At 43.2% G+C, this 13,106-nt stretch overlaps 1 protein-coding gene across 1 annotated transcript in view; it reads left to right on the top strand.

Moving 5' to 3' along the window:
* LOC124262357 (DNA (cytosine-5)-methyltransferase 3B-like) overlaps positions 1–5,620 on the top strand; it is a 47,731-nt gene extending 42,111 nt beyond the window's left edge. Inside the window, exons 16-20 of the mRNA XM_046696845.1 lie at positions 647–792; positions 2,565–2,623; positions 2,665–2,697; positions 4,445–4,648; positions 5,281–5,620. Coding sequence (XP_046552801.1) covers positions 647–792; positions 2,565–2,623; positions 2,665–2,697; positions 4,445–4,648; positions 5,281–5,440 — 602 coding nt within the window. The 3' untranslated portion in view covers positions 5,441–5,620. The remainder of the gene's footprint in view (positions 1–646; positions 793–2,564; positions 2,624–2,664; positions 2,698–4,444; positions 4,649–5,280) is intronic.
* Positions 5,621–13,106: the final 7,486 nt, after the last annotated feature.

Genomic DNA, 13,106 nt, shown 5'->3' with positions numbered 1-13,106 from the left:
CTTGCAGATGCTGCCTGCAGCTGAGTTCAGTTGCTTCTTCAACCCTTGACTGCATGTCAGAAAACCAAGAAGTCATGGATCATTGCTCTATCAACCCACTGTGAATAGCGGGAAAATTACTGATGTGACGTAAAGCAATATTCATTCATTCATTCATTACTGCTATCAACCACCAGTTTGCAGGGCCTGGACATGGCTATTTGCAGATCAATCTGATATGGCTGAAATGTTGATGACTTCAGATTTGTATCAGGAATTCTAAATTGAAGCTGCGATAGGAAACGGCCAGGTATATCAAAAGAACCTTATTGAGACTATTTACCCATTTTTAAGAGCCCTAAGATTTGCCACTGAATCAATGGAATGCATGTGTCTCGTATCACTTTAATATTAGTTTCATCAGGATTCTGGTTAGAAATTGGTCCTCAGCATCCTATGCTTCTTGTTAGAGGTTGGTTTAAATCTGGTGGTCATGTTTGGGGACATTGTTTATGATGTGGTGTAGACTCCAGATGATGTGTTGTTCATGGTTTGAACTGCTCACAGTCGTTAGGGCCAGCTTCAATTATTTACAGCCATTACATAGTTAGATTATTGCATAATATCGTTTCGAAAAAATGAAAAAAACATTATTATGTGCTTTCAGGTAGCACTGCTCTGCTGTTCTTCGAGTATGTAAGAGTGCGTGACAAGCTGCAGCAGCTCAACAGCAACACACATCTGTTCTGGCTGTACGAGAATGTAGCGTCGATGAAAACCGAGTTCAAGAATACCATGTCACGCTTCCTAGAGGTAGGATGTTATTCTTCTTATACTCATGCTGAAGGATGGTTGAAGTAATAACTATGTATTTTCTTATCAATTAATGATATTACAGATATCAAGGGACCTATATATTTTTGTCAGCCCGTGTTAATAAGGATTCTCTGACATTTTGATAGAATGTGAAATGCTGCAATGTTTGGACATTTCAAGGATATTTCAAGGACCTTGAACAAACGTTTCCAGCCTCTTTTACCAACATGTCCCAGCATGACCCAGCTCATCTTTTGTTGTAGACAGTCCTAGGAAGCCCAAGCAAAGCGTTAGTCTTGCACTGGCTGACCATGTGACTCCCTAGTGAAGTCATTCTCTTTCTTGTCACCATGGAGTAAAGGTGACCTGCTTGTAACAGAGAATTTTTCCAGCAAATAATACATAGTCTCCAACTATTGGATCTTCGATCAATTCTTTCAACTGACTCACAACACCTCATTGTCAGCGCCTGACACATTCCTGGAGCACAGAACATCATCATTGATGTTCTGTCTCTCCTAAACTGACATGGAGCATCTCTGAAAGATCTCTCAAAGAGAGGGTAGTCTCTATCCCGCCTTATTCATCCATTCTTGGCACAGATGATATAGAGGATCTTTCACTCTACCCTGACAGGGCTCTCAAAATCTGTCTCATGACCTCACAAGACAATCTTAGACCACGGAAATGACGCTTTATTCCACTGTCCACGGCATCTACACTGGAAGTTTCCAGAGCTATACCTTTCATGGGATGTATCTACCCATAAAGATGGATTGTATCTTGTATTTAAAGTATAATTGTATGTTAATCTTTGATTGACTTTGGGTTTATTCTAAACTATGGGCTCACAAGTGATCAACCTTCTCAGTACATTCACTGATTGATGTGAGTCATGACAACGGCAACATTCACGACAATGGCATCAAGACAAAGCTATGTTACAGCATTGAGACAAGCCATATATAACGTCACTGAGGTGGATCCATAATACTCACTGACCTATACTCTCATAAGAAGTCATCAAAGAATTAATTTGATTTCCAAACTCCAATTGTATGGGTATTTCAAACATTCCTTTCATGGGTTCTTCAACCATCAGTGGCCCATAGGGGATCATTGGTGGGAAAGGTTCATAGCTTTTTGGAGAGATTATGGATCTGTTTCACCTTTCACCCGTGTGTGAGCTGGGGTATGCACAGACGAGATGGTACAAGAGAAACTTTTTGTTAAAGGTTGTTGCCACTCTATGGTAGATGGTCAAAAGAAAGTGCACTATGTGAGATAGGATAAGTATAATTCATATACAATTTACAGCTAAAATTCCTTTTTTTCTTTGTTTTTATTCGTCCAAGAAAGCAACAAGTTTGACAGTTACTGTGTTCACAGTGATGTGCTTGTTAGGACCATATCTATTACACGACTAGGTATTCCTTCATGACGATTTTTTTTCCAGAACAAATATCTGAAACTACAGGTATTCCTCAAACCGCACACATTGTGACCAAATTGTATACTAGTGTTTTTAATTCTTGACAGAATTACAATTACTGTGTGAGTTCCACTATCTCTTATCTATGCAGTAAAAACTTCCCAAACAAATTCTACAATACAAGTTTCACTCTTGTAAATTCTTTTCCAGTTTCAAAACGTAACACAAATATGGTCGTTTCACCACTTTCATACTCAGGGTATGTTTTCTTATAACTCAAATATGTCAGCCATGTCACCATTTTCATACATCAGGGGTATGTTGTGTCTGTTACTAGTGCCAGCCAGCCCTTTGGGACTCAAGTAGGTCATCATGTCAGCTCAATGAGAAGGGAAGGTGTTCAGGGCAATACCCTCAGTATGTACAGGTAGGTCAAGGTTCTTCTGGGGAAACATCCCTGGCATGTACAGGTAGGTCATCAGTTGTGTTTACAGGCTGGTCAATGAGAGGTGAGAGGAAGTGTGTTCAGGGGCAATACCCTCAGTATGTACAGGTAGGTCATCAGTTGTGTTTACAGGCTGGTCAATGAGAGGTGAGAGGAAGTGTGTTCAGGGGCAATACCCTCAGTATGTACAGACAGTAGGTCATCAGTTGTGTTTACAGGCTGGTCAATGAGAGGTGAGAGGAAGTGTGTTCAGGGGCAACCACCCTCAGTATGTACAGGTAGGTCATCAGTTGTGTTTACAGGCTGGTCAATGAGAGGTGAGAGGAAGTGTGTTCAGGGGCAACCCTCAGTATGTACAGGTAGGTCATCAGTTGTGTTTACAGGCTGGTCAATGAGAGGTGAGGAAGTGTGTTCAGGGGCAAAAATACCCTCAGTATGTACAGGTATCAGTTGTGTTTACAGGTAGTCAATGAGAGGTGAGAGGAAGTGTGTTCAGGGGCAATACCCTCAGTATGTACAGGTAGGTCATCAGTTGTGTTTACAGGCTGGTCAATGAGAGGTGAGAGGAAGTGTGTTCAGGGGCAATACCCTCAGTATGTACAGGTAGGTCATCAGTTGTGTTTACAGGCTGGTCAATGAGAGGTGAGAGGAAGTGTGTTCAGGGGCAATACCCTCAGTATGTACAGGTAGGTCATCAGTTGTGTTTACAGGCTGGTCAATGAGAGGTGAGAGGAAGTGTGTTCAGGGGCAATATGTACAGGTAGGTCATCAGTTGTTGTTTACAGGCTGGTCAATGAGAGGGTGAGAGGAAGTGTGTTCAGGGGCAATACCCTCAGTATGTACAGGTAGGTCATCAGTTGTGTTTACAGGCTGGTCAATGAGAGGTGTGAGAAGTGTGTTCAGGGGCAATACCCTCAGTATGTACAGGTAGGTCATCAGTTGTGTTTACAGGCTGGTCAATGAGAGGTGAGAGGAAGTGTGTTCAGGGGGCAATACCCTCAGTATGTACAGGTAGGTCATCAGTTGTGTTTACAGGCTGGTCAATGAGAGGTGAGAGGAAGTGTGTTCAGGGGCAATACCCTCAGTATGTACAGGTAGGTCATCAGTTGTGTTTACAGGCTGGTCAATGAGAGGTGAGAGGAAGTGTGTTCAGGGGCAATACCCTCAGTATGTACAGGTAGGTCATCAGTTGTGTTTACAGGCTGGTCAATGAGAGGTGAGAGGAAGTGTGTTCAGGGGCAATACCCTCAGTATGTACAGGTAGGTCATCAGTTGTGTTTACAGGCTGGTCAATGAGAGGTGAGAGGAAGTGTGTTCAGGGGCAATACCCTCAGTATGTACAGAAGAAGAATGTTCTGGGACATCATCATCAGCATAAAGTTGTGAACTGATTGCCATGGGGTAAAAGCAGCCAAGTTTGCACATGCTTGTCATATATATGCTCTAATGCTGACTCTGATTCATTTGTAAGTGAGGTAGTTTCACTTGGTTTCATCGATGAAACGAGTGAACCAGTGTTTCTGTGCTTTTGTGACTTGGTCAGGATACCCCAGTGGTTTTAGTACGGCTTATCCACTGATCACCATTAACACACGAGAGTGTGTTTTTTGTAATTAGTCCGCACCACACCTTTCATTGTTATATCATGTCCGTTGGTCATGTAATGGCAATAACACATATGACAGCTGTTGTTGAAATGGTACCTTGGATTTCTACCTTTGAACGATTGAGGGCCTGCACTAATGAAACTGTACCTTGCATCTCTTTTCCAGCACACCAGCTATCTCTACCTTCATGCATGAGAATGTGGATCTGAACAGCGTCCTGGAGCAGAACTGCAACCGCCGAGCCACCATCTCCAAGATGGGTTGTGTCACCACACGCACCAACAGCCTGAAGCATGGCAAACATGATGAGCTGTTTCCCATCGAGATGGAAGGGGAGACAACTGGTATTTGGATATCAGAGGTTGAAAGGTAAATGACCACAGCATTTTTGCTCATTGTGAGACATGTCTAAGAAAACTCATATGTTGGAAGGACATTTTTATAATTTTTGGGGGCACTTAAGTTTTTGGAAGATTATTCTAATGTGCTGAATCTCATTATGCAGCTGCCTCTACAAGAATCTATTGTTGGTTTTAATCCTGGGTTCACCCTGAAGTTGATTCTTAGTTTGTCAGCACCATGCAGTTGACCATGATTTTTATTAAAATTTATCGCTGCAAATTAGTCAAGGTTTTTGTTCCAAGAAAAAGAAGTGTTTGAAGGGGAATTGCCTTATGAATGGGTTAGAAGATCTCATATTAACTTCTTTGAGTGGCATTTTAGAAGTTGGGAAGTACAATATAGAACAAACTTTATGGATAACAACTTCTTTTTATTCGTGAGTGCAACGTTTCGATACAGATGCTTGACAACGGTACAAGAATCTGTATCGAAACGCCGCTCACAAATAAAAAGAAGTTGTTATCCATAAAGTTTGTTCTAGATCTCACATTGGTGAATGTCTGAAACCTGTGTCTCTTCAGGCTTCCACCATTCGTACATGCAGTGATTTCACTGGTATATTTTTCAAGGCGGTGTTAAATCAAACCCACTTGTTGCAGGCTGTTTGGGTTCCCCCCTCATTATACAGATGTTGGAAACATGCCGGCCACACGCCGACAGAAGCTGCTGGGCAAATCCTGGAGTATCCCCATAATGAGAAACCTTCTCACCCCTCTGAGGCAGTACTTCACAACCACAACAACCACCCCAGCTGAGTGAAGCTGCAACCATCACCATTGATGAAGATGACAACTGTGTTTCTCATTGCCACAATGATGGACCCTTCTGACCTACACATGCAGTCACCACTGACTTCCCCTCTAACACACCTCCAGTCTTCTGGTCTCCCCTCTAAATGATACCTTCTGACCTACACATGAAGTCACCACTGACTTCCCCTCTAACTACCTTCTGGTCTCCCCTCTAAATGTCCTTCTGACCTACCCTGAAGTCACCACTGACTTCCCCTCTCACACACCTCCAGTCTTCTGGTCTCCCCTCTAAATGATACCTTCTGACCTACACATGCTGTCAGCTGACTTCCCCTCTCACACACCTCCAGTCTTCTGGTCTCCCCTCTAAATGATACCTTCTGACCTGCACATGAAGTCAGCTTCACACCTCCAGTCTTCTGGTCACCCTCTCCCTGGATCTCACACACCTCCAGTCTTCTGGTCTCCCCTCTAAATGATACCTTCTGACCTACACATAGAAGTCAGCTAACTTCCCCTCTCACACACCTCCAGTCTTCTGGTCTCCCCCTCTAAATGATACCTTCTGACCTACACATCTCACACTTCTTCCCCTCCTCCAGTCTTCTGGTCTCCCCTCTAAATGATACCTTCTGACCTGCACATGAACTGTCAGCTGACTTCCCCTCTCACACACCTCCAGTCTTCTGGTCTCCCCTCTAAATGATACCTTCTGACCTGCACATGCAGTCAGCTGACTTCCCCTCTCACACACCTCCAGTCTTCTGGTCTCCCCTCTAAATGATACCTTCTGGCTGACCTACACATGGTCTCCCTCTAAATCACCACTGACTTCCCCTCTCACACACCTCCAGTCTTCTGGTCTCCCCTCTAAATGATACCTTCTGACCTACACATGCAGTCACCACTGACTTCCCCTCTCACACACCTCCAGTCTTCTGGTCTCCCCTCTAAATGATACCTTCTGACCTAGTCACCACTGACTTCCCCTCTCACACCTCCAGTCTTCAGTGATACCTTCTGACCTACACATGAAGTCAGCTGACTTCCCCTCTCACACACCTCCAGTCTTCTGGTCTCCCCTCTAAATGATACCTTCTGACCTGCACATGAAGTCAGCTGACTTCCCCTCTCACACACCTCCAGTCTTCTGGTCTCCCCTCTAAATGATACCTTCTGACCTACCATGCAGCTAACTGTCAAATGATACCACCTACCCATGAGACTTCCCCTCTCACACACCTCCAGTCTTCTGGTCTCCCCTCTAAATGATACCTTCTGACCTACACATGCAGTCAGCTAACTTCCCCTCTCACACACCTCCAGTCTTCTCCTCCCTCTAAATGATACCTTCTGACCTACACACACACCTCCAGCAGTCACCCCTACTGACTTCCCCTCTCTCCTTCTGACCTACACACCTCCAGTCTTCTGGTCTCCCCTCTAAATGATACCTTCTGACCTACCCTCGCTGTCAGCTAACTTCCCCTCTCACACACCTCCAGTCTTCTGGTCTCCCCTCTAAATGATACCTTCTGACCTACACATGCAGTCACCACTGACTTCCCTTCTCACACAGCGCTCCAGTCTCCTCGTCTCCCCTCTAAATGATACCTTCTGTCCTACACATGAAGTCAGCTAACTTCCACTCTCACACACCTCCAGTCTCCTCGTCTGCCCTCTAAGGGATACCTTCTGACCTACACAAGAAGTCAGCTAACTTCCCAGGACACTCTCCTCCAGTCCCCCTCCTTTTCCCTCTCAAATGAAAACTTCGGACCACATCATCATGTAACCACTAACCTCCCCATCAACCCTCTCCTTCCTTCCCTCCAAATGATACCTTCTGACCTGAAGAATCAGTCACCACTGACTTCTGTCTCAGTCACTTCCTGTCCCCTTGATTCTCCTCCCTTCTAAATGGTACCTTCTGACCACAACATCGTGTCACCACTGACCGCCCCCTCCCCCACCCCCATGACACAGTCACCATAGCTACTTCAGATGTAACTTTGGGACCCCCACCCCTCCAAATGTTACCTTTTGTCCACTACACTAATTCGCCTCCCCTCCGTTGAACCCTTCTGTCTACATAAATGTACCAATGGCTTTTCACATGCATGGTTATTATCTTTTGTGAAGACTTTCATATTCACTTTTTGTTTTCTCTTATCAATATTTGTCATCATCAATATGTTATTTTTGGACATTATCCATCATTGGTCATTTTATTTCTAGCTGCAGCAATCAGCTGTGCAAAGTTTGCCTCATTTAGCCTTGATCACAATCCATCAATCGTGTGTTTGTATCTGAGATAATGATTGTTCCATCCACACTGATCTTATGGTTCATGTCGAAGTGGAAGATGCGTATAAAACTACTGTGACACCATAGTACCATAGTGACACCATGTGTCATTATTCCAGCATGCTACATTATTATTCTGCCATGTGTCATTGCTATTGTCACACTGTGCATCATTGTTAAGTTACATTGTTATTATACAATGTATTATTCTTCCCACACCATAACCCATTGCACTGTGTAATTGTTATTCCACATTGGGTCATTGTTATCCCACCTTGGGTCATTGTTATCCCACCATGTCTTGATTTCCTACCATGTGTCTTTGTTGTCTGTTTGCATGTCATTGAGATCCCACCACGTGTCATTGTTATCCGTCATTGATTGTGATCCGTTCGCATGTCATTGTGATCCCACCACGTGTCATTGATATCCGTTCGCATGTCATTGAGATCTCACCATGTGTCATTGATATCCGTTCGCATGTCATTGTGATCCCACCACGTGTCATTGATATCCGTTCACATGTCATTGTGATCCCACCATGTGTCATTGTTATCCGTTCGCATGTCATTGTGATCCCACCACGTGTCATTGTTATCCGTTCGCATGTCATTGTGATCCCACCACGTGTCATTGATATCCGTTCACATGTCATTGTGTGATCCCCGCGTGTCATTGATATCTGTTCGCATGTCATTGTGATCCCACCACGTGTCATTGTTATCCGTTCGCATGTCATTGTGATCCCACCACGAGTCATTGATATCCGTTCGCATGTCATTGTGATCCCACCACGTGTCATTGATATCCGTTCGCATGTCATTGAGATCCCACCATGTGTCATTGATATCCGTTCGCATGTCATTGTGATCCCACCACGTGTCATTGATATTACACTTGTCAGTACTGTGTACAACCCATGCACAGTTATATGCTCATTCTAAGCTTTTCAAAGGCCAAACGTCTATAGTCTTAACATGTCACCTGATGATATTGTTTTGTTAAACAGTAATATTGTAATGAGTTTGTTCTTCTCTCACATGGAGCTTTGAAAACAGTCTTGTATCCATGGTGTTTCTCAAGTAGAGATGCATTGTCATGGCAATACTCGGTTTCCTATTAGGTACGTATTGACCTTTCTCTAATTTCATGTTTGGCTTCTTATCTCCATTTCATGTTTCTGCAAACAGATCAGTGTTTAAGTGGTCGATACTTTGAGACATTCCCTGAAATTGTCTCTGCATCCAGGCAACAAAGAACATACTTTGAGGTCTGTGAAAAGTTGGAAGAGAATAATATTAAAAGCAGTAGTTTTCAATCCATCTTGGCAAACTCCAGACGGTTGAGGATTCCATGCATTAGACTGCATCAACAAAGGAACCTTATCTGACACTGCACACATGGCAACCAGAACTTTTTACCCCAAAATCTAAAAAGAGAAATGCGTAATTTGATGTTTTGTACAAATACATAGCATTCTTTTGTTCAGATTAATGCCTGCCCGTCAATGTACAGTATGCCTATCTGCAGAACCTCTCCTTTCATTTACATGACCCCCAGTGTGTGATGTTCCAATCTGTACATTCCAATCTGTTCTTTGATAAACCAGCATATTGAAGTTATTTTTGTTGTGTTAGAACGTAAGCAATAAGAATTATGTTACATTTTCTTGGCTGCAAGTATCATTAAGTTTTTGGATGATGTTATTGCGAGCGCCCCATTGGTGTTCCATTAATGAATGAGTGACAAGTTGAAGCCTTTCATTTTCAAGATCTTCAGTTTAATGTGTTATTTTGCATGTAAGTAGAAAATGCCCAGTTTAGTTCAAAATCAGTTGTTTTTTTCTTTCATTCTTTTTTCCACATAATATTTGTGATTCCTTTTTTAAATAAATGTGATGCAAAGAGACAATTTTTGTGATAATTAAACTGTTATGAAGAATATCATGTTTTTGTTACTGATATGCACTGTACACATGCGTGTATTCTGAGAGTATGTTTCTATGGCAGTGCTACATGCCTGCTTATTGATGTCACGGCTGTGTTAGTTGTGTCACTTAGTGGGGCGGTGGGGTAGTCTAGTGGTTAAAGCGTTCGCTCGCCACACCAAAGACCCTGGTTCGATTCCCCACATGGGTACAATGTGTGAAGCCCGTTTCTGGTGTCCCGTGATATTGCTGGAATATTGCTAAAAGCGGTGTAAAACCACTCACTCACTCACTCACTGTGTCACTTAGTGTCCATCTGCACCATAGTATGTATCAATACATGTTCGTATTTCATGCTGCAAGTCTTATGAAGCCCTATTACAAATTCCTGGTAAAAAGAGACCTTGTGGTTCATGATTACCGTAAATCTATCCAAAATAGGAATCAAGTGGTCAGCTTTCGAGACTCATCTATCAGAAGGCATCCTCAACTGTCCATTATATTATAAACCCATTCGGTTATTCCCTGTTAACATTCACTACCATAGACTCATTTTCATGTTGACGCTGTCATATTACACTGTTTCTAGGTTGAAACTGATTCCCATTTAAATATGCTGGTCGCAAAATGTAACTAAATGGATTCGTTGATCAGGCTCAGTAACCTCATTGATCACCGTACAGCATGGGCCGTTGCACACATTATCAGTCAGTGGGTTGTCTGCACTGTAGTCGTTATTCAGCAGACCAAAGTATTTGCTTCAATTTGAAATGCTCTTATTTCAAACACTCACTTATGACACATGTCAGACTACATAATTTACTGTATACACTCAACCAAACTTTTTGTTAAATTGAATCCCAGAGAGAAATTAGTGTGTGCATTAGTATGAAGATAGATGTGTATCATACAGCAGTGACCCAGGTGGCAGTACAGACGATTGCAGCATCAATGTATTGGGAAAATAGTCCAGAATGCATCACCCCCTCTCCCTTCCCAAGTCCCTTCCAACACAAACTTCACCCTTGAAAGACTTTGGGAACAGATGAAGAGAACAACGACTGTGACCTTCTTGGGTGGACGTGACGGCAACCACTTATCTCAAAGAGGACCTGTTGAAACAATCTAACCGGAAGTCGTCACCATTGGTAGGCAAGTGCTTGCCTAAGGTCTTGCAAGGCCTGGGCTTGTCTGCTGTCACACCTGTATCCATTAGCTCATCCCAAATGGGGCGCTGCGGTAGCCTAGCGGCTAAAGCGTTCGCTATTCACGCCGAAGATCCGGATTCGATTCCCAACATGGGTAAAATGTATTAATCCCATTTCGGGTATCCCCCGCCGTGATATTGCTGGAATATTGCTGAAGGTGGCGTAACGGTATAGTCATTCACTCAATCATCCCAAAAAGGCCTTCCATGACCTTCAACACCGGCGTTGCATCAGAAGTTTCGCGTCACAACTGCAGTATGGGGAGTAGGAATGTCGTCATGTTGAAATGTCAGTCCATCACGCTACATGAATGTCCGAAAGACTGGGGTCCAAATTGGGTCCCGAAACTATAGGGCAGTAAAATCAACCTGGCCCGTGGAGATCGACCGTTGGGACAAAATTCTCCCCAAACTGTTACGCTTCCCTCTGCAAATTGGTCAACTTGACACTGTGCGAGTTATTTCCGTCTCCAGCGCCACACTCGTACCTTGCCATCGGCAAAGGTGGGAGCACAATAGGTCAGGATAGTTCCTATGTATGGTCGTCTAACTTCGATAACTGCTGACAAACTCTGCTTGTGGGGGTTGCAGTCACAAATCTGTTGACAACTACATACAGCTCAGGGCAATAGCTGCACCAGCATTGAGCCTTCCCTTGAGAGTCGTGGCATACTCGCTTTGTGATTAAAATTTAAAGTTTTACACGTTTTCATGCACGCAGTTTGACCAGAGATGTTTCTCGTCGGTCACCAAGACCATGTTCGAACAGCCTATGTATGCCATTGTCCGTTTATATGGCATCGAGAAAGTAAGAGTGTGTTTAGATTCACGCCGCTTTTAGCAATATACCACCAGTATCACGGCGGGGAACACGGAAATGAGCTTCACACATTGTACCCATGTGAGGAGTCGAACCCGGGTCTTCGGCGTGACGAACGAACGCTTTAACCACCAGGCTACCCCACCACCCCGAGAAACTAAGAAGAATTGGCATTGCCGTCAGTCTCTTAAAAGCAAGATTGAGGTATACTGGTACAGCTAACAACACAAAACCCCTTTTCATGAAAACGCGATGTTTCATATAAGCAATACTTTTTCTGGACCACCTATTTCATTAAATGTAGTTTTATTGATGTTCTATATGCTATACAGAGGCGTGTTGATGCTATGATCTACAGAAATGAACGACACTGCCCTGAGACTCATAAACTGGATCTTGTCCATATCCTTGTACACGTTTTTTATGACCAACGGCAAAGGTAATATGCAAAAACATCATTGTATTTTATTATTTACTGTACATTAATTCATGAACATCCTCAAATATATGTATTATTTATAGCGGCCCTGCACTAGAGAAAATCATAGTTTTTGTTGACCCAGTTTCCAATCGAGCGGGGTCACTTTAAACAAGAATAATAGGTAACGACATTACAGAGAACGTCGACATCGGTGACTGACAATATGTAAACGTCGTGGAAACTTATCGTATCACAAACATAGGAACCCGTGACGATCCGGGTTAGAATGGTCTTCAGCAACCCATGCTTGTCGTAAAAGGCGACTAACGGGATCGGGTGGTAAGGTTCGCCTACTTGGCTGACACATGTCAGCGTATCCCAATTGCCTACGTCGATGCTCATACTGTTGATCACTGGATTGTCTGGATACTCGATTATTTACAGACCGCCGCCATATAGCTGGTATATTGCTGAATGCGGCGTAAAAGTAATCTCACTCACTCACTGACAAATATAGGAAAAAAGATGACGCATGACAGATACCACGCCTAAATGGTTTGTCTAAACTTACCAGTAATTATAAACTTTAGAGCCGTCTCTGTCATGTACGCATTGGAAGCTGACATGCCATCAGAAAGCATCTTTAGTCAGGGAACCAGAAGATAGCCTTTGGTTTCAGTTATCTTACATTTGTGCGTGCGACAAATAAACAGCAGCTTGTAAAACCCCGCACTGATAATGGAACACGAGTTTCGCATTGAAAGCTGTGCATTGTTCATGTGTTTCTACTAAATATTATTAAGGTTTAATGCACAGGAACATTTTTCATATAGTCTTTGCGCGAGGTTTCGCATCCCATCTGAATTTTTCTTTTCACATTAATGAGCCAGAATAGGTTTTCACTCTCACCCACGTCCGTTTCGATATCTTAGACATATTAAGTCTTGATAAAACTCGGAAAATGCTGACATTTCATCGTTTCCAGATAAAG

This window comes from Haliotis rubra, unplaced genomic scaffold, assembly GCF_003918875.1.
Source record: "Haliotis rubra isolate DU_JTF1 unplaced genomic scaffold, ASM391887v1 Scf832, whole genome shotgun sequence".
NCBI classification, from domain to species: Eukaryota; Metazoa; Mollusca; class Gastropoda; order Lepetellida; family Haliotidae; genus Haliotis; species Haliotis rubra.
The sequence above is the reverse complement of the archived record's forward strand: the minus strand, read 5'-3'. Positions and strand labels throughout refer to the sequence as shown.